Source organism: Orycteropus afer, unplaced genomic scaffold (genome assembly GCF_000298275.1).
Source record: "Orycteropus afer afer isolate SDZICR_OR568_19922 unplaced genomic scaffold, OryAfe1.0 scaffold00101, whole genome shotgun sequence".
In the NCBI taxonomy this organism is placed as follows: Eukaryota; Metazoa; Chordata; class Mammalia; order Tubulidentata; family Orycteropodidae; genus Orycteropus; species Orycteropus afer.
Window position 1 is genome coordinate 8,414,540 of NW_006921688.1, and position 22,911 is coordinate 8,437,450.

General features: G+C 39.4%; 1 protein-coding gene across 1 annotated transcript in view; it reads right to left on the reverse strand.

Moving 5' to 3' along the window:
- Positions 1-22,911, reverse strand: part of SYNE1 (spectrin repeat containing nuclear envelope protein 1) — a 578,063-nt gene that overhangs the window by 401,138 nt on the left and 154,014 nt on the right. The window contains exons 23-33 of the mRNA XM_007943230.2: positions 20,507-20,665; positions 20,090-20,298; positions 19,133-19,241; positions 17,003-17,167; positions 14,542-14,709; positions 12,263-12,457; positions 11,383-11,523; positions 6,515-6,675; positions 4,415-4,565; positions 1,142-1,369; positions 649-747 (exon numbers count right to left, since the gene is read on the reverse strand). Coding sequence (XP_007941421.2) covers positions 649-747; positions 1,142-1,369; positions 4,415-4,565; positions 6,515-6,675; positions 11,383-11,523; positions 12,263-12,457; positions 14,542-14,709; positions 17,003-17,167; positions 19,133-19,241; positions 20,090-20,298; positions 20,507-20,665 — 1,785 coding nt within the window. The remainder of the gene's footprint in view (positions 1-648; positions 748-1,141; positions 1,370-4,414; positions 4,566-6,514; positions 6,676-11,382; positions 11,524-12,262; positions 12,458-14,541; positions 14,710-17,002; positions 17,168-19,132; positions 19,242-20,089; positions 20,299-20,506; positions 20,666-22,911) is intronic.

A 22,911-nucleotide genomic window follows, 5' to 3' on the forward strand; every position in this document is an offset into this window, starting at 1 on the left:
TGACTAGAAAAGCCAGCCACTAGCCAGGGGTCACTAGCTAGAGATGACATCACTTTTGCACATCAGAATTGTGCCTTAAAATCTAAAATCTGCGACACACCTGTCTTTTTTTCTTACATATTTAGTTTTTTAAAGTTCATGCAAGAGAAAACTGAATAGGAAAGGTTGATTAAAACCATAATCTGAAATGTCACATGTTCAAATTCAAAGAAACATTTCACATTTAAATATTCATTTGATTGAAAATTCTCATGACAATTCACTTGCCATACTTACATTTCTTAAGTCACATGATGTGAATACATTTGATGCATATAATGCTTTGTTGTTGTTGTTGTTGTTATGTGCCGTCAAGTCGGACCCAACTCATAGCGACCCCTCCTTGGGTTTCCAAAGCAGTATCACTACGAAAGTAGACTGCCCAACCTCCTTCTGAGGAGTGGCTGGTGGATTTGAACCGCCAGCCTTCTGGTTAGCAGTCAAGTGCCTTAAGCACTATGCTACCAGAGCTCCCATATAATGCTTTAGCTAACATAAAATCTTCTCCCTTTTAAGTCTCATAAAACTATTGACTGTGTTTTCTTTTCAAGCAGTAATCATCAACTGTCTGAGTTGATAAATAAATAGAAATGTTGAAGCATACTTTACCATATGTTCTTGGAGAACTCTGTACGTTTCTGTAGCTGAAGAACATATTTTAATTGGATCAGCAAGTTTATCTTCAAATTCAGACACAGACTGCTGGATCTAAAACAATGAACAAATATAGTGGTGAGAAAAAAAATGCAACAAAAAAAAATAGTATTGGAGAAGCAGCATGACTCCTTTTTTTTTTTTTGGCAGGAGGTGGTAATTTTAAAATGTGTTCAAATGTATTTTTTTAAAAAATATAAAATCAGTATCTCTCATTATTTGAAAGGAATGCAATTAAGCCTCCATGTCCCTCTGAACACAATATTCTTGTATTGCTTCCAAAAAAGTGCCATATAAATAATTATAAACTTAGTCATCATTGACAGTTTGACTGATTACTGATACATTGCATCTTTTCCTTATTCCAGAGTTTCTGGACTAACTGTTACAATTCTTTATAAAGACCATGTGAAATAGATCGCCTTCCCATGGGTGGACCAACCCCTACCTTCCTCAGGTTCTCTTCAAACTTTTGCTGTTGAGACAGATGTCCCAGGAGAGTTCCCTCCAGGCACTGGGCATGCTCTCGGAGTTCTTCCCAGTGTCTTCTGACTTGTGTCAACTTGGCCTTGATTCGAGCAGATTCCCCAGTGGTAATAAACTGAGCAAAAGACTGTGCTGCTTCTTCTAATCCTAGAATGCTGCCAAGCTTACTTTCTATTTCCTGAATTGTGACCTAATATTTAAGACAAGAAAAATGACAACGTAGCCTGAGCAAGCTGGCCTTCCTGAAATGGCATAGTTATTTGTAGAGAAACGACATCAGAAACATTCTCCATAACTGACTTTTCAATATATTTGGACCATTAGAGAGTGGCTATGAACAATACCATGGGTTTTGGGCTTCGCTTAGAAAGGACAGACAGCAGACAGTGTCTGCGAAATACAAGTTGATGGTGCTCATGCCCACTGGCCGGAGAATGAAGGGAAGTAACTGCTCCTGCCTGCAGGGAAGGAAGCAGGAAGCAAGTCTGGAACTCCCCTGTATCTCTGAGAACACAGAGGATTGCCTCTTTACCCCATGTGTCAAGCAGGATGTTGTAATAACTAACAGAAATGCTAATGTGACATTCATTTCATTTTTCTAAAATGCAGGTGAGTATTTCACGTTCTATAAAACTAAAATGTATCTTCAGATTTCATTCCTAGCTAAATCAGCCTTTTGAAATCTATCATCTACTCTTTATGCTAGTGTATTCCAATTTTAAAATACATCAGAATCACCTGGTCTCCACCCCCAGATTCACTGCAATAAGTCTGGGAGCGCTCTGAGAATTTCCATTTCTGATGGATCAGCAGGTGATGCTGATGCTGCTGACCCAGGGGCTCCTTCATTAGCTTCCGCATCTAAAGTAAAAAGCCTGTATATACTCTACTGGGACAGAAAGGGCCCGGTACATATTAAGCAGTACATGAAACCACTGATGGCCACTAAAGATGTGCGTGCGTGTGTGTGTCTGTGTGTGAATGGTCTGTCATAAATACAGAGGTCCATTTATGTACAAAGGCATGAAAACTAGTTTTCTAGGAAAAGGGTCCAATCAAAATAAAGCTAAAAATCCAGACAACTACCAATTAGATAATTATTTAAATGGAAAATACCCATATCCTAGAGAAAAATGATTTTGTGATTTTTGCCTAGATGACACAGCCTAGCCAGCAATAACTTCTGTTGAGATGAGACAATCAGAAATGACTTAGGTCAGCGAAGTGCCACGCATGGACTACTCATTTGTATTTTTCACAGGCACAACTACACCAGTGTATCTCAAAGATATTTGGTATTTGAGCATCAACACCATCCCTCAGTGTATTGCTCTTTTTTATGATTTTTAAAAATTATTCACAAATTCAAAAAATATTGAGCATTAACTATGTGCCAATAATTGTTTTAGGTTTTTTGACACACATCTGTGAAACATTCTTAGTTATGAACAAAGTTCTTAGTTCTTAGAAAAATGGATGTCATCAATCAGTTCATAAATACCAATATTATACTGTTGGGTTGTGGGGAAAAAAAGGTGGACGATGAACATTGATATGTCCTAGACATCATCAATGAGGCATAAGGAGCCAGTCAATTTGGGGTAACATATAGTGAAGACCTGGGGCCGGCGTGACAACAGCTCACAATAATTAGGAAAAAGGGTTGGGCTTAGAGTACTCATCGTCACAAAAGTAAATGCTTCATTAATGTTAATCCTAAAGGAACAGACTGTAACAAGTGTGAATATATTTTTAATATGTCCCATGAAAGAGTCTTCTGCTTGGAAACAGAATATGAATCTATCAGACCAAATTCTATTCATAACATACTGCCCTATGTCTGTGCCTTTTTCTAGCAAATACCTTTTTACTAGTATTGATATTCATTTTATATATTATATATTTTTAGACAGCTTTCAAGGTGGCATTTTGGACATAGTAAGATGTATTTCTAGTCTCGTGGGGTGAAAATGTGTAGTTGAAAATGTGCAATTCTTTCCCTTAAGAGTAACAATGAGAGGGCATTTGATCATTGGTATATTTCAGAAGTCCCAGAATAAAGGTTAAAATAACAGTCAATAAATTATAGAAAGGCTGAAAAGCTCTTGTTCAATTTCAAGAAAAGGAAAATTTTGAGAAAAAAATTTAAATCTGCTATTCATTTTTTTTTCTTAGAATTTAGTAGAAATAATTAAATGGCAATTTTAAAAAAACGTTTAAAGATCACAAACATTGATTGAACTAAGATTCTTTAATGGCTCTAATCTATCCTTCCTCATATAACACAAAAGACTTAAGCAGACAGCATATACCAGACCGCATAGATCCTTGATTATACAAGATGTGTGATAAGCAAGGATAATGGAAACTGTCTAATCTTGGCTATAAAACACGGTACCCTCCCACCAGGCACATGGTGATAGCTTGTTCTGAGTCACACTGTGAAATGTTCCCTCACCTTGGTACTTATCTTACTATATTTAATCAAATGAAATGGCAGAGGGTTTTCCCATTCCAAAGAAAATGAACTGTGATAGAAAAAGAAGTGGTTTTATTTTGAAAATGTGCTGTGTGAAAAATGTACAACAGAAAGAAAGAGAGATGAACACAGCCCATTTCTTTCAGGCACACAGTTGCACACTGTCTGAATAAAGTGGATGAGGAGAGCCCCTCCATGTGGCTAGTTTAGAGATGAAAGAGCTAAACTCTCAGAGTATCTCAGCAGCTCATGGCCAAGGTCATCATAAATAAAGACATAAAAGCAAGTGTCTGATTGCTTCAGCTAAAGAAAATAATTTCTTGAACTCCTTGTAGTCGGTTTGGGTAAATACTACCAACTCTTGAGCTAGACATTTGGAATGTTCTTAAAAGTGTATACTTGTAGATAATGATTGTATTTCACGTCGTACCAATGAATCAACAGAGCTCTTCAGTGGGGATAGTGCAAAATCAAGGAAAAGAATAATGTAAGCATAAAAAATATTTTAATGGTATTGCACACAATATTGACTTTGAATGCGGAAGCCAGACAATATGGAGACATAATTCCATCTATAAAGTATTGCCCAGTATCAATCAAGACCTCTTAGCTCAGTATTTTATGTGAATTTAATTTTAATAGGGTCATATAGCACTGAAAGATTTGTCCTGGGGCCAAATAGCATTTGGTAAGAGGTAGGAAAGGAGTCCTTAAAAGCTATTCATGGGTCAGATATGTAACATGTGAGCAGGTCACCTTAATTTGGCTGATTTGCACGTCCAAAGCCGATGACGAACTTTCCAAGGCATTGAGTTCTTTTTCTTTCTCAGTTATCCAGATGGACAGGGTCTCAAAATTACTGCCAAAATGATCCCACTTGCTTTTCACCATTTCCATGGTTTTAATACTAAAATTAACCAAATTAAGTAAACAAAATGCAGTAATTTAATAGAGAGCAACAATACAGCGTTCTTTAAATCACCAAGTGAAAAGCTTGTGAAGACATTTGTGACCATTTCAAAGTTGAAACTACTTGACTAGAAAAAAAATGCACATTTGATGTGAGTAATTTTTCAGGCCTCAAGTCTCCCTAGCAACTCTGACAACGAACTTTGAACAGGGAAGTGTCTACGATATGATGTGAATAGAATTATGCTTTGAAGAAAGAAAATATTGATGGGTCCAAAGGCAGTCGAGTGCAGGAATCAACTAGTTCAATGCTGCGTGTGGGCCCACAGTGCCAGGACTAACTTGAACACACTGTTCCAGAATAGATTTTAGTGCACACGACTTTCTAGAGGTCCTATTTTTGTAGACATGTATCATCTTGCTCTCAAGGAGTGATACTGCAGTGATGTTTGACACCAAAAGATCTTTATAAAATGCATCTTTGTGAAGGAAGATAAAGCTTGTGGCTGGAATACCAGCGAGCCATGCAGGAACTCCAGCATTAGAGCTAAGCCTGTAGCTTGTAACTGGTTGTGACGTCAGCTACTCAGATATTTGTACTGCCCTGACTCCAAAAGCCTTTTCTAACTTCTTGTACATGAGCACCCTAACTGCTTTAGGGCAACTGGGGCTATATTTGTATTGAGCCTAGTGAACAAACTTCCAACAGAGATTCCTAGTTTGTACTAGCTATGCACATTTAACCAGGTGAATATGGCTTATATTTCAGAAAATGACTAAGAAACCAACAATTTGTCACTTAACACATAACTCCTTGTGTTTTAAAAAGAAATGGTGGGCATGCGGGAAAAGAATGTCCCTATTTACCAAAAGGCACTTGATGACATCACAAAAAGTGCAGTCATCATTGATTGTCAAATTAAAGAGTATTACAGTCTCGAATGTATACCCTGGGTGTGCCTGATGCTCCCAGGAGCGTAGGTAATGAAAATTACAACTTTTAAAATAAATAAAGATTCAAATGGCTATTGCTAATAAAAATGGCTTCCTTTCTAATAAACTCTAAGTTTTACAATGTGCATAACTTGACAGAGAGTATTTAATATAAAATCCTCAAAGTTTCAAGTCATATCTTACTTTAAATAAGTTATCAAAGTTTAAAGTTTAGGGAAATGTAAAATGCTGATTTTGAGTTGTTATTATTGTTAAAAACATTTAACATTTTAAAACCCATCTTAGAAATGATGTCCTATAGCTTAAGAATAATATGCTATTGTACGTTGGTGTCTTGCCATTATTTAAACAAAATAACCTTTTAAAATAGAAATGTTTAGCCATCTTATTTCAAGGAACATTTGTCACATCCTCAAATGTTTATTCCTTCCAAATTCTTTGTGTGCATATTATTTATATAACAGGCTACTAGTAGGCCAAACTATTCATTCTTTCTTTTTAGATAAACAAACATTAAAAGTTTAAAACAGAATAGAATTTTGAAGATAATTTCTGGATGTAGCATGTGAACCTGTGGCATTCTGGATTTTGAGGCACTACAGACTAGCTCTATGGGCTTCCTGAGGTTGGGGACATTTGGTCTACATGATACGTATTTAGGCCTAGAATCTACACAAACAAAGTATCTCCCCTTCTCTGTACCTAGTGACAGTAAAATAATACAGTAACAAAATATTTTAAATATTAGTTCCTTTGTGAGATTCCCTCTACAATATACAAAGGCCACAGAATTTAATAGATATGCAAAAATCACATCCCTTCTATTTTGTTGTTTTCCACATACTTTCTTTTGAATTATGGGTTACTTCCTCAAAACATGCTGAAAGACACACACACTTTGAGATGTTAAAAGAATGCTTGAATACAATATCCGGGAAACATTGTATTTAACTTTATCTCAGAGAAGAAACTTAGGACTTGTCAAGCACATACTCTTCTTCAAGTGTGTCTTCTAGTTTTTTGACTTGGTCTTTGATTGACTTGGCCTGCTGTTGGAGCAACTGCTTATTCTTAGGCCCAAGTGGTATCTCTGAGGCTTCCTTCACAAGGTTGTCAGCCTGAACTGCAATACCTTCTGTCCGTTTAGAAAACTCCTAGAAAAAGAGATCACAATTGTTACGAGGCATTTTGTATTAACCTTTCCTCAGAGCAATGGGCTATACTTCAGAGACTTCTCCAGGATGGACAGATGGGTGGGTGACTGGCTGGATGGAGGAATGAATGGATGGATGGGTGGGTGGGTGGGTGGATGGATTCAGATATGTATGGATCTTAAACTCTTCTTGGCTAATAAAACTGACTTATTTTCATCATGACCACAATACATATTTTGTTAAATTATTTTCATTTTACCAGCTATGTACTTGCATAGTTAGCCAACAATTCTCACAAAAATGTTCTCTCCAGTATTTCTTGATTGTAGTTATTGTTTAGGATCCTGAACTATATTATGATAACTAACTCATCCACAATCATGTGAGTTTACTATGGGCCAGTTCATGCAAAAATCACCAGTGAATGATTCTTTCAATTATAGAGGAATAGATTTCTAGGCCAATGAATATAAAGATCTGTTAATTTAATTGATGAATGTCTCAGTTAATAAAGAATAATGGTGATCTTTACTATATGAAAACATTTGGTTAACTAGTTCTCAGAAAAGCATATAATGTGATCTTAAAGCTGTTCAATTTGTTTTACTAGATATGCACACAATACATGATGAGAAAGGAGCTTGGGTGGTGCAATGGTTGAAGTACTTGGCTGCCAAAGGTCAGCAGTTCGAACCTGCCAGCTGCTCTGTGGTAGAAAAATGAGGCAGTCTGCTTCTGTAAATATTTACTGCCTTGAAAACCCTATGTAAGCAGTTCTATTCTGTCCCATAGGGTCACTCTGAGTCAGAATTAGCTCAATGGCTAGGGGTTTGGTTTTTGGTTTGGCATAAGGGAAAAAGAACACACTTCGAAACAGTCAAACCTACACTGGAACCCTGAATCTGCGCAGTAGTAATTGTTTGACTTTGGGTGAATTACTTAACTGTTCTGTGTCTTTCATGTAAAATGCAGACGATAATGCTTTTCATATAAGATTACCCTTAACACTTCATATCATTTCATTTTGAAGTGTCTGAGAATCTGGCATGTACCCAATATTGTTTTTTATTTACCTTAAATAAAATTAAAGACAAAACAGTTCATAAAGTTTCTAAATCAACTTTCAATAATGATAATAATTTTCCATAATGACTTAATATCTAGGAGCCCTGGTGGCACAAAGGTTAAGCACTCAGCTGCTAGTAGAAAGGCTGATGTTTCGAACTCACCGAGCCGCTCTGCAGGAGCAACACCTTCCAAGCTGCTATTGTAAAGATTACAGGCAAGAAAACGCTATAGGGTAGTTCGACTCTGTCACACGGGGTCACGATGAATCGAAAATTGACAGCACCCAACAACAACATACAAATGTACATCCAGTAAATAACTTTTAATTCAAAAATTAGTTTAATACATATGTGATACTGGTCAACTTTTGTTGTTATCTGAATGTTGTAAGGGAAATACAATATAAAAAAAGGGAAATCCAGAGATAATCTTGAGTTAAGAAAATTAACTTAGTGTCTTATTTCTTTTCTTCTAAGAGAATCTCACAAGAGATTTGTTTAAATTTCCCTCTCCTGAATAGGTGACATAAAAAGCTAATGGAAGTGACTCTGAAAAGCTCAGATACCTAACAGCCATCTTTAGGGCATCTCCCACAATTATGACAGAATGCCACGTAAGATAGAGATACTACATGATACTGCTGAATCTTCATGTCTGAAAAGACATAATGTTCTCATAGAAATAACAATGTTAATTCAGTGAAGTAAACTGCAATTTGGGAAAATAAAAACGATTAAGTACATCTTCCTTATGGTATAGAGACTTATACTATCCCCAATTGTGGTATGTGCTACTGTCACAGCATTAAATTCTGTGGTTAGAAGCACCCTGCTACTATATGTGAGTCTAGCAAGATTACAGATTGAATTGTGAACACTGAATCATGGCATAATCTATCAGAATCCCATGAATAGAATCAGATTTGTAGAAGTATTTTTCCTCCCAGTATTTCCCCAAAAAAACACCCAAATCCATGGTCATCCAGTTGTTTCTGACTCACGGGGACTCAATGTAAGTCAGAGTAGAACTAACTGTGCTTTATAGGGAGGGTTTTCAATGGCTGATTTTTTGGAAATAGAGATCACCAGGGCTTCTTTCCAAGGCATTTCTGGATGGGTTTGAACCCCTAAACTTTTGGTGAGTAGCACAGCATTGCCCATTGGCATCACCCCAGGAATTCCAGTATTTCCCAGTACCCAGAAAAAACATGGAGAAAGTAGAGTTGTGTTTGAAAAGGATATATATATACACACACACACACACACACACACATATATACATACATATACATATATATACATGTATATATGTGTGTGTGTATATATATATATATATATATATACACATATATACACATATATAAAATTAAACTCACTGCTGTCGAGTCGGATCTGACTCACAGTGACCCCTCCTTGGGTTTCTGAGGTGTTATCACTACAGAAGTAGATTGCCTAACCCTCCTTCCGAGGAGCAGCTGGTAGGTTTGAACTGCCAGCCTTGTGGTTATCAGTCAAGTGCCTTAGGCACTATGCTACCAGAGCTTATATATATATATATATATATATATATATATATATATATATACACACACACACACACACACACACATACACACACACATTATATACAATCAGTGCTCACAGAAGCAGAAGCCAAGAAATCACAGGATGTGTTGCATTTGGCAAATCTACTGCAAAAGACCTTTTTAAAGGGCTAAAAAGCAAAGATACCACTTTGAAGACTAAGGTGTGCCTGCCCTAAGCCATGGTATTATCAGTTGCTTCATATGCATGTGAAAGCTGGACAATGAATAAGGGAGCGGAGAAGAATTGATGCATTTGAATCATGGTGTTGGTGAAGAATATTGAATATACTGTGGGCTGCCAGAAGAACAAACAAATCGCCTTGGAAGAAGTCCAGTCAGAATGCTCCTTAAACGTGAGAATGGCAAGACTTCATCTCTAGTGCTTTAGTCATGTCATTAGGAGACACCAGTCCCTGGAGAAGTATATCATGCTTGGTAAAGTAGAGGGTCAGTTCAAAAAAAAAAAAAAGAGGAGGACCGTCCATGAGGTGGACTGACACAGTGGGTACAATGATGGGCTCAAGCATAGCGATGACTGAGAGGCTGGCACAGGACTGGGCAGTGTTTTGTTCTGTTGTACATGGTGTCACCATGAGTTGAATCTGACTCAATGGCACTTAACAGCAATAACAACATACATTTAATTTTAGAACCTTCTGTGTGTTATGTGGGGGGGGGTAAAACACAATGCAGAGAAATTGAAAAAACAGACTCTTGCTATTCTTGTTGGGTGCCATCAACTCGGTTCCGACTCATAGTGACCCCACGTGACAGAGTAGAACTGCCTCAAGGTTTTCTAGGCTGCAGTGTTTGTAGGAGCTGATGGCTGGGTCTTTTTCCCACAGAGCTGCTGGGTGGGTTCAAACTGGCAACCTTTCGGTTAACAGCCAAGTGCTTAACTGCTGCATCGCGAGAGGCTCCTGAAGAACAAAATAATTTTGATAAAAACAAAATTTAACAAAAGCTAGAATAGCCTTGTAAGCTCTATGCCTAAATCCTAGACATGTGAGTAGTAGCAGGATGTGTCAAGAATTCTCTGGTATCAGATAGATCTGGAGTTAAATCAGGTCTGTCCTTGACCTAGGAGCTCTGGTAGCGTAGTGCCCAAGGCATTTGACTGCTAACCAGAAGGCTGGATGTTCAAACCCACCAGCCACTCCTCGGAAGGAAGACTGGGCAATCTACTTCCATAGTGATACCGCTTTGAAAACCCAAGGAGGGGTCGCTATGAATCAGAATTGACTCCACAGCAGCAACTTTGGTTTGGTTTTGGTCCTTGACCTTGAATCACATACCCCCCTGAACTTTGATTTCTTCATCAGAAAAGCCATACCTAATTATGAAGATTAAATATGACCTTGCAATGAACACCCTGCGACATGCTAGCATACAGGTTAGTTTCCCATTCCTTAGTGCAACCACACAAGTTCTACCAACTGCCATGAAGACTGTATGGATAACAGAAAGTGCCAGAGACATAGAGGAGAACATTTATTCCAGATTATATGTTGTGCTTGTGAATTTGTGACTCGTTTCCTTACAAACCTTCAACGACGTCAGTTGCCTAGAGAGCCATGCTGTAGGTTTTCAAGACTCTGTGATGTGGCCCATCTTTCCTCTGGAACTTCACTTCTCTTGATGTAATCAATAGAAACAGAATTCCTGTATTTAGAACCTTCACACCTCATGCCATTTCTCCTTTCCAAGAATGCCCTTTCTCTGCCTCAAACTCTGTTTTTCTTAGTCTTATCTGGCTTTTACATTTCCACTAAAAATATCCTTCCCTCCAGAAAGATGTTTTAAAATCTATGTATGTGTAGGGCACTAATGATTTCCCAGTTTCATGAAAATGTTCTCTTATTTCTCGATGCTTCAATCATATATGTACATGTTTCCATTTCCCTTGGCAACTAGACCAGTGCTTTGAAAAGAGTTAGCCATCAATAATATGAAGTATTGCTTAAACCAATGATAATAAACAGAGTGACAGAGTAGAAAGAGAGCTTCCTTCTGAATAAGGAGCACCAAGGGATGAGAGGGTCATACTGGTATACCTTGGTCTGTTCCAGTTCTGAAGATAAGCTTTCCAAACTGCTAAAGCTCAAGAAGCGTTCATGGTTGGAACCTGTTTGGAAAAGGTATCTGACTACCGTCTCTTTGTTTGTTTCAAATCTCTCCCATTTTCTTAGGGTGACCTACATTTGGAAACAAGAATGTATCCAGTTATAAATTACCAAAGTGTGTCAGAAAATATTATCACATTTTCATTCACTGGGAAAGCTACAAACTCCCAGTTGACAATTTGTTCAAAGATCATGCAATCACACTGAGTGATACCTTCTCTAAAGTCCTCACAGAAGAACTTCCTGTCCTGGTCTCAGTGTCATCATTTTCTAACAGAAAGCATATGGTCTGGGTTCTCCACCAGTTGTCACATCCTCTGATCCTAACAACATCACTTTAAATATAGACAAGGGGCAAAGAGGAAGCTTTCCCATCTCCCAGAAAAGAAACGAAGGCAAGCAGGAAGGGAATGAGGGAGACAGGAGGAGAGAGAGCTAAGTGAGCAGGTGGGAACAACTAAAAAGTTGCTTTATTTTTTTAAGGTAATGTGTAAAGGTCACAATAATAAGAACATGCTGCTGCTGCACTTTCTGGAAGACTGGAATGACATCATGTGCATTTCTGGATTCAGCCAAGTGTGGATTTAAATTCTGCCTCTCACTGATCTCTGAGGTGTAACTTTGGGCAAGGACCCTGAATTACAGTCCCCACCTGATACGTCTGTCGGGATGATTAAAATGGGGAACTCAGATAGTCGTGTGACACAGGGCTGCAGCATCAGGGCAAAGGCACAGACCGGCTCCTGCTATTCTCTCCGGTACCCAGGTCGCATGCAGCCCTCTTCCCCGAGCCCAGTGTCCCGGGTCCCACCTGGATGCGGCGCTCCTGCTTCTCCCTGCTGCGCTCCACGCTGTCCAGGGCGCTCTGCAGCTGCCGCAGCTCCTCGTGCGCACGGCCCCGCAGCTCCTCGTGCGCACGGCCCCGCAGCCCCGCGTCTCCCTGCCGCGCCTGCGCAATCTGCTGCTCCACGTCTCTCTTCTTGGCAGAGATCCGCTTCGTCTTTTGCTGGAATCATTTGATCAACAGGTGGGTCTAAATGTTATTCCCTAAGCAGCTAAGCGGAGACATGAATACTCACACTGGAACAGAGGTGCACAAAAGTAGAGCTCCATGCTAGGTGGGTTCACCTGTACCTTAAAATGAAGATTCTGACGCATGGTGACACCACGTGTCACGGAGTGGAACTGCTCCCTAGGTTTTCTTGGCTGTAATCTTTATGGAAGTGGATCGCCAGACCTGCTTCTGTGGTGCCGCTGGGTAGGTTTGAACTGCTATCCTTTAGGTTAGTAGTAGATAGCAAACTGTGCCATCCAAGGACTTTTGTTAAATAATAGGAGGCTTTGTATTAGTCAAAGGAGCCCTGGTAGCAGAGTGGTTAAGGACTCAGCTGTTAACCAAACTATGTCACTGCCTTGAGTCGATTTGACTCATAGTGACCCCTCCTTGGATTTCCGAGGTGGTATCTCTACGGAAGTAGATTGCCCAATCTTCCTTCTGAGGAGTGGCTAGTGGTTTTGAACCACCAGCCTTCTGGTTAGCAGTCAAATGCCTTAGGCACTACACCACCAGCGCTCCCAACCAAACCATAGGCAGTTCTAATACATCAGCCACTGCAGGAAGACGACGTGGCAATCTGCTTCTGTAAATATTACTGCCTTCAAAACCCCATGGGGCTGTTCTTCTCGGTCTTACAGAGTCCCTGAGTCAGAATCAACTCAATGGCAACAAGTTTTTAAACAGATATCTTAATCCAGGATGGATACTCTTTATAACTATTTCATGTTTTCAATGGCAAACAACACAATGAAGTAGGATGTCGTGTTTCACTGTGTATAATTTTAGGGAACATTTAACATGTTTTACAGTATTCCAGAGGAATCTGGCAACACTATTCATTTGACACACTTCTCCTCAAAGAACTACTCCCAGCCTAATAACACAAACTCCCAACTGCAATCCAGGCGACGGCAGCGAGTTTGGTTTTCTTAGACTTTTTATGCTGTATAAATGCTAATATTAGGAGATTTAATTCCTGAGTGAATTCAGAATGATTAATGTGTTGAGATATTTTTGGAAAAGTTGTGTTGTAAAGTAAACTTATTGAAATATCAGGTAAATGCAAAATGGTTCCCAAATCTGAGGTGTATAGCTTACAAAGTTCCACAGCATAAATGTGCCCAAGGAACCAAGCATCTGATCCAAGAAATGTGAAAACAGCTTTAAAATATTAACCTAAATGCCTGTAATCTTATGTTTTCAGACTTAAAACTCAAGCAATATTTTTATAATGATTGAGAACAATGTAACACTAAGCATTAGTATCCCTAGTATTATTATGATTATGATGTAAAGCTCCTTATAAAGCCTACAGGCTGCTATTTGCTACAAATTTATAATGCAACTTCTATTTTTAGATTTTATGAGATGTAAAATTAGCCACCGTTTTGCTACACATTAAATTTACCAATTTTTTTTTCTGTGAAATATTTCATTTGAACAAGGGTTCTATTCATATGGACTTTTATAAGCAACATATACCATTTATGCCCACCAGATTTTCAGGGTTTAAGATGATGAAAATTTTTTATTATCAATGTGTGTACAAGATGTTTCTTACTCCCAGTTCTGATTCTGCATCAGGGCATCCACTCCTAAAAGGTCTAATTACATCACTAAGAGTTTCTCAAAATAAGATACATTCAAAGTTATAAATTCAAGAGAGACATATTCACAGGACAGAAACACACTGATCTCGGACATGAAAAAATAAGTCCACCTGGAGGGTTTTCTTATTATTATTCAAAGGACGTCTTGGCAAGTTTCATGCAGGTTTTCACAAAGTTAAACCAATTTTCCTTCCCCAATTTCCCTGAGTTTTTGATATCAATGGGTCATGCAGTCTGACAATTTATTTTTCAGGATCTTCTAAAATAATTTAATATTTCACAGAGAGAACAGAAGTACTGAGTTTTCTTCAATCCTTTTATGAGGTCTCCCCATCCACCCAGGGAATACACAGGTCATCTCTCTGGATCTGTCAGTAACTGGCGAACTTTACACACAAGCATGAGGGTCAAGAGGCCTTGTACCTGGTGATGAAGGAATAACTGCTGTGCTTCAAAGAGATTTTCAGTGTCCAGGATCTTCTCAGCTTCCTCCTGAACTTCTTTGGAGCCAGAAATTAACTCTCCAAGGGAATTTTGTACGATTTCTTTGTACTGGACACAGTCCCCAAAGTTGCTTAACATCTTTTCCACCTATATTTTCGTGAAAAAAAAAAATACAAAGCATATACTATTTAATGAATTTCATGTGATCTTAAATATTTAAAGATAGGCAGTTAAAGTCTATCTCAACAACTTATATATAAGTAGTTCTCAAACTTTTATTATTTTACACATTTGAGGTTATTTAATCATTGCTAAAAGTCACTTATCGCAAGCCTCGTTTGACAGGTTGTCTGTGCTGTATATTAAAAAAAGAAAAAATGGACTGGCAATAAAGCCAGGATAAGGAAAACATATGTCATGTTCCCTGGGTCCCTATTACTTCAATCCATGACTAAACCATAATTATGAAACTCAACTTTTATGAGAAAGTTGAGTTCATCTTATTTAAAATAAATAGGAAAAAAAAATAGAGAGGAATAAGAAAAGAATGAAACAGTATGTATTCAAAATGCATTGCCCTATTTCTACATAAAGCTACAGTGTTAATTGCTCATTGTATGGTTATGTAGTTGATTCTTTTACTTGTCATCTTCCTAAATTTGCAGCCTTCATTCCGGCCTTTCTTCTGACTCCATCAGTACCATTTTCTTCCTGTCCAGCCCTATCCATCTTCATTAACTTCATCTACTTTCACCATCATTGGTCTTCAACATAAGCCTCCCAGTTTTTCTTTCTCTTATCCTATTTTTTCTCTTTGACCCTTCTATAATCTGATCTGTACAAAGTAACTTAGAGCATGTTGCTCACCAAAGTCCTTGTGGAAACCATAAATTCTAGATCTTGGTAAATCATCTGTTCTGCTGAAATAAATTCACATAATTGTGATTTCATGCACGGCCTTTTTCCATAAAAGACAGTTTGTCTTCAGCATTAGTTTACTACTAAATGGATTTTAATCAAAAGAAAGGGATGCATGTGTCCATCCACCTCCCCTCCCTCCATTCTCTCTTTGCTTTCACTAAGTGAATAATTAACAAGAAGGGCATTAAGATAAATTATGTGGAACTTTAAGATGTTGTTGTTGTTGTTGTTATTTGCCCTCAAGTCAGACCCAACTCATAGCAACCCCTTCTTGGGTTTCCAAGGCGATATCACTATGGTTAGCCTTCTGGTTAGCAGTCAAATGCCCAACCTTCCTTCCGAGGAGTAGTTGGTAGATAAGTGCATAAAGAACTGATAACTACATAAGCATTTGTTAGTGGTTGACTGTAGCTACAAGCCCTATGGACAGCATCAGGAGAGTACTTAGAAGATCAAGCAAATGGTGTTGGTAAATGGTAGGCAGATTAATGACATTATTTTAAGGGCTCAAGGAGCTCTTGTAGCCTAGTGCCTAAGGCACTTGACCACTAACCAGAAGGCTGGCGGTTCAAACCCAACAGCCACTCCTCGGAAGGAAGTTTGGGCAATCTCCTTCCATAGTGATACTGCCTCAGAAACCCAAGGAGGGGTTGCTATGGGTCAGATCTGACTTGATGGCAAATAACAACAACAACACCACAACAAGTGAGATAGAAAATATAAATTTATCAGTGTGATTCAAATTATTTCTTAAGCCTTGCATTAAAGGTCATCTGAACATGCATTAACTTTTAAACCATTACCATTACTTGACTTGACCAAGACAAGACTAGAGGAGGCTAGGGGCAAGATTTCATTTAAAGTATGGAGGTGGCAACTAACTAACCTTCACCATTGCCAGGGAAGCTGAATGATCAAAGGACTGAAGTAGCCTGTGTTCCACGATTTGATTAATCATACTACCTTTTTCAATTTGTTAAAAAGCCCTAAGAAAATTTGAAGTTATATATCAAAATTAACTTATAAAGGTAAAATAACAAGTAAAAAAAAAAAACAAATTCACTGCCCTCAAGTCAGCTCCAACTCATAGCAACCCCTCCTTGGGTTTCCAAGGCCCAGTGATGTTAAATGACAAGTTCACGGTCACATAGGAAATCAGTTGTCACAGGAAAATTCTGTCCCTGGCTTTGTTTTACACTCTAGCTCGTGTTCTTAACCTTTGTGATAGACCTCAAACTGAAGTAAAAGTGCTTTTAGTAAAAGAAAAAAAATACGGATTTGCTAAGCATTTTACTTTAAATACAGATTGTTAACCTGAATTAACATACCCATTGTGGCAGAGAACAGAATTTACTCTTCCTGGCCATCTTCTGCACCAATCTTTGTATAAGTTAAGTATCATAACTATTTTCTCTCAACTACAGTTTCTTTGTAAAAGTACTTGTTAATCTATGACCAAGAGAACCTTCCAGATCCCTCACCCAGAACTGTCTGTTTCGAGACTAAGTGAACGATATACCTCTGACAACAAGTTGACAAGAGCCTTAAAGTCATTAGATAATTTTGCCAGCTCGTCTCCTTGCTTTTGGGCTTCCGTCTCAGAAGAAACTTCGATCAGAGTTTTCAGCCTGGATTTCAACCAGCTGAGAGTCTCTCCTTGTTTGGTAACACCATTTCTGATCTCCTAGGGAACATGAAACAACAGGTCCGATGAAAACAAGACAATTGTGAATCGTAGCTTCCCTGCATGAGAAGGTTTACAAGGTGGAGACCAGAAAAGCGGACATTCATTCCCCACTTGAGGGCTTGCTTACTTTCCTTTTGTTCAAATCTTTTACAAAAGTCCACAAGGCGCTTGGAAAAAATGTCTCCCCAATGCCAATACTGCATATATAAAAACAACACTGTCTAGAACAAAAAATTACCTTCACAATCGGATAACTAGATAGTCACAGATATTCTCCTTATGAAAACTAAGATTGCTTCTGAAAGTACTATAGAAGAATATGAGATACCAAATTTAGGAATTATAACATGCAGTGTACTTTGTTATCTCACTTTCAGTGAGCTGGAAGTAACATGGTATATTTGGGGGAAAAAAAATAAAAGAAACTTTTTATTAAGTAGGTAATTTCTTTTACTGAAGAGTTTCCTTGTTAAATGTTGTTATGGGTGCTCTACAAATTTATTTCAGCTTCATTAGCTTATGTTTTCTATCCTACATTAGTTAGCTTTGAGGGACTGGTACCGCAGGCATTAAGGTGTACAGTTTTACCCACCAACACAATGCCAGGAAGACTCCAGGTCTCAGCCCTTGCAGGGCTGGGACTGAGGGAGTGGCCACTGGGGCACTTCTTGCCCTCCTGCACCACGGCTCAGAGGCAGCACGGGGCAGAGGTCCGACCGTGTGTGCGGATACAGAGGCTTTTACAGGGCAAATGCAGCAGAAAACAGTTGGCTCCAGAAGCAGCTGATATTTTCATTCTAAGATCTGAATAGTTTTTGTACTGTAACAGCAACAACAATAGCAAACATACATATCTTGCTATACCCAAAAAAACCAAACTCACTGCTGTTGAGTCAAATCTGACTCATAGTGACACCCTTCCTTGGGTTTCTGAGGCAGTATCACTAGGGAAGTAGATTGCCCAATCTTCTTTCTGAGGAGTGGCTGGTGGGTTTGAACTGCCAGCCTTCTGGTTAGCAGTCAAATGCCTTAGGCATTATACCACCAGAGCTTTTATATTATGGAAACAAACCAGTTGCCATGAAATCAGTTGTGATTCATAGGGACCCAATGTGTTTCAGAGTAGAACTATACACCATAAGGTTTTCAATGGCTGATCACCACGTCTTTTTTTCCAAAGTGGCTCTGGGTGGACTTGAACTTCCAACATTTCAATTAATAGCCAAGCATGCTGAAAGTTTGCACCACCCAAGGAACACCTTTAGAGTTTTGGGAGGTTATATAATTTAGTAGGAAAAATATGATCTTCAGAAGGTAGGGGCAGAATATAAATATATCCTCATTCACTGCAACTATGTGAATTGCAAGAGGCAAAAATGCTGAAAGATAATGTACAGGAGGTCTAGAAACCTCCCAGTCAAAGAGGAAGAGAGGTAATGTGTATCACTCATAGAATGCAAACTGGTTCCGGCCCAGGCGCTGTCAGCCGGCTGGGTTTATCAGGCTGCGCTTAAGCTCAGAGGCTGGGATGAACCAACCCAGGCTGAATTTGACATAGAAAGCATGGTTGGAGACCTTTCCCAACTCCCTGACTTTTTTGTGACCTGACTTTTGAAGAGCTGAATATTTATTGTATAAAAACCTAGTCTTCTTGTTTTCTCTGACAATAGTAAACCTCTACTATGTTATACACCTACATCCATGCATATAGTTTTCTTCCCAGAAGTCCCCATTAGTTCCAGATGAATTAGAGGCACCATGAACATGACCAAGTGTCAAAGCTACTGGCAATTCAGTAGGAAAAAAACTACAGTTCTTGAGAGTATGAAGAGACTTCTTTTTAAGACTATTTTTAGGATATTTTTTTCAAGAAAGATAAGCAGACAAGAGTTAAATTGTTTTTTCATTACTTTTTAATGACTGAAAAATTTCCAGGGACATGAAAATGGGCCCAGAACTCACCTCTGCAACACGTTTGACCTCTCCATGGTTGGCAGCATCAATGACCCCATCCCTCACCTCCTTCAACTGAGTCTCCTTCACAGATATCCAAGAGGAAAACTCAGAAAATCTGAAATAACACACGTTTTTCTTAAAGGGAGAATACATCAAGATGGCTAAAATACATATTCTATTCTGAATTTACTCGTGAAAATTTAACAAACAAATGATTATCAGGTTGATTAACAAATTTTCTGGAAACTGTCCCTTAACCATAGAGCTCAGGGCAGGGGTGGCCACTGCTGTACTCAGCTGCTTGGAAGAGGAAGAGAAAGGGCAGGGAGAGTCTAGTGGAGGGCAGAGTCTAGCTATAGGACTACAGCGTCACTAGCCTGAGCCCCTGGGTGTAAAAAAGGTACCAGTTCAGATCGGTCTCACGTGTCCCCAGCAGGGTGAGGCACTAACCAAAAGAGTGGAAACCCTTCCGAGGTGACCAGAGGACACTGAGGAGAAAGGACTTGCCCCAATTCTGCCTCAAAGAGAAAACATCTGGGTCCTCTGGAAATGATGAAGTGCCTCCCCCTATTTCTGACTGAAAATCAATCTCTTTACTCAATGAAGCATTTTCTTATAAGACCACAGGCAAGAACGTGCAATCTGGTTTCCTTTATTGTGTAAAATGAAATGAGTAGCCATGGTGGCACAGTGGTTAAGTGCTCAGCTGCCAATCTAAAGGTCAGTGGTTCGAGTCTGCCAGCGGCTCCACTGGAGAGATAAGAGCTGGCAATCTGCTTCTGTAAAGATTGCAGCCTTGGAAACCCTATGGGGGCAGTTCTACTCAGTCCTCTAGGGTCACTATGAGTTGGAATTGACTCAACAGCATACAAGAACAACAATGACAGTGACAGCATCTGAATGCTTAGAAGTCAGGGCAACTCTTCTCCCACTCTCCCACTCTGGAAGCGATGCTGAGAATACCTGCTGCTGTAGTCTTTCCATTTGTCTGGGTCTCCCATGAGCTTCTCATAGGTGCTGTTGATGGCCACCCTGAGCTCTCTGAGTGCCGTGTGGCATGTCTCAGGCATGCTCCTCCCTGGGTCCCGTGCAGGTAGCTTCAGACACAGCTCTTCAATGAGCTGTAACCTCTTCTCACAGAGATGATGAGGACCTTTGTCACTGAAGAAAATCTAACGAACAATAAACATTTTTTAATAATCCCTGTGAGAAGCCATATAATGTTCTTACACATTCATAGAAAAAAACAACAAAGAGTGCCACTTAGCTAGCAAGGGAAAGAAATTAAGCAATTGCATGTTTTCAGACCCAAACCAAACCATCAGCCTTGACATCACAGTGTGACTTTACAGGAGTCTCTGCCAGGTGCTGGTGACATACCCTGTGCTCTTTGATCATCTTCTCACTTCCTTCCTGGGGCACCAGCCTGCTCTCTCGATCCAGCTCAGTTCTGCATTCTTCCACTGATGCCAAGAATCTCTTTTTTTCTACATCAATCTTCAGATGAAGCAAATGATATGGGGCTTCTCCTTGAAGATCCTACATTCCATAGGAAGGCACAGAATAATTTTCCTGGGTATGTATATTTCCAACGAAAGTGGCAAAATATATATCTATTCTTTCTAGGGCCAATGAGAGTTGACCATTTTTATCAGCACCAGGCCTTTCCACCTGCTGTGGACAGGTGTTTTCACAGTGATCAGACTATTTAATTTTTGTAATAGCCTCACAGATATGATAAGGTAAGCTTCAGCAACGTGTTCAGAAACTCAGATTTCTCTACTAAAAGTATATGTGTGTGTGTGTGTGTGTGTATATACATATTATATATATATATTAAAGCAAGAGACATTAAATTCTCAAATGTAGCAAGCAGAGAGTTATTTCTTTAGCTGTGTTTTCCCTGTGCACAGGGCTGATTTTTTCAGCCTATGTTACTGAGATTGAAAAATCTAGAAAGTAACCCAACCTGACAGAGAGAGTTTTAGAAGTTAACATTCCTGACCCCATGACTCCTTCATATAAGACGTATGAACAGGCCACTCCATAGTGTGACACTCCTCAACCTGCTGCCTGAGTGAGCTTCCAAGTGCCCAGGTGGGGCCAATGATTAACATGCTCATCTGCTAACCTAAAGGTTGAACCTGGAGTCTACTCAGATGTATCTGGCAATCTACTTGTGAAAAATCAGCCACTGAGAATACTACGGGGCACTGTTACACTCTGCCATACCTGGGCTCACTGTGAGTCAGAGTCGATTTGAAGCTAACCGGTTTGGTTTTTTTCAGTTTTGAGTAATTTTCCTATACTCTGGCTCAAGGAAGACAGGCTTCCATAGGGTCTCCATGGCACAGCAACGGCATCCACCTGAGAGGCCGATCCTGAGGTCAGCCTCCATCTGGCAGGCCTAGCCTTGTCTCCCATAAGTCTCCTAGAGTGCATGGCACTCAGGTGGGACTGAGGAGAAGCCCATGCCTGCTCCCTGACTTTCACACTCCAAACCTGCTCTTTTCTGGTGGTTCTTGCTTTACCCTCCTGCCCACCCCCTGATCTTTGCTTCTTCCTTAAAGTCCTAGCTCCAAACAAATTATTTCACTAACGAATCTCCAATGGGAGTTCTGGTAGCATAATGCCTAAGGCACTTGAGTGCTAACCAGAAGGCTGGCAGTTCAAACCCACCAGCCACTCCTCGGAAGGAAGGTTGGGCAATCTACTTCAGTAGTGATACTGCCTCGACAACCCAAGGAGGGGTCACTATGAGTCGGGTCCGACTCAACGGCACGTAACAACAACAGCAACACAATCTTCAATATCCAAGTGGGTCCACCTCACTCTTTCAAAGTGTTCATAAATAACTTACTTTATTTTGGGCTTATCATTCTAAATTATACTTTTATTATTTGTAACAAATCTCGCTCTATGAAGTAGGAGCTCTTAGAGAAAGAGGATTGTATTTTTTTCATTACTGAATACTTAAATAACAAATGTTCATTATATTTTAAATCATAACTATCTAAACTAGATAGTAAACTCCTTGAGGACAGGAACTTTATTTATTTTGTAATTCTAGGAGTACAACCAAGATAAATGGAGAAAAGATTGAGATAGTCAGGAATTTCATTTAACTTGGATCCACAATTAACACCAATGGAAGGAACAGGCAAGAAATCAGATGTCCTATTGCACTGGGAAAATCTGCTACAAAAGACCCCTTTAAAGTGTTAAGGAGCAAAGATAACTCCTTGAAAACTAAAGTGCACCTGACCCAAGCTAAGGTATTTGCAATAGCCTCACAGGCATGTGAAAGCTGGACAACAAATAAGGAAGACCAAAGAAGAGCTGATGTGTTGAATTGTGGTGTTGGCAGAGAATAGTGAAAACACCATTGACTGCCATTAAAAAGGAACAAATTTGTCCTGGAAGAAGTGCAACTGGAATGCTCCTTGGAAGCGAGAATGGCCAGACTTCATCTCACCTACTTTGGTCATGTTGTCAGAAGGGACTAGTCTCTGGAGAAAGATATCATGCTTGGTAAAGTGGAGATCAGTGAAAAAGGAGAAGGCCTCAATGAGGTGGACTGACACAGTGGCTGCAAGGATGGCCTCAAGCATACTAAGGATTGTGAGGCCTGGGCAGTGTTTTATTCTGCTGTACATGGGGTGGCTATGAGTCACCCAACTCGGCAGCACCTTACAACAACAACAACACCCAAGTTAACTTACTCATATGAGGAGAGTTCACTAAATGTTGCTTGAATAAGTTAAATGCCTGTGTCATGCTTGACC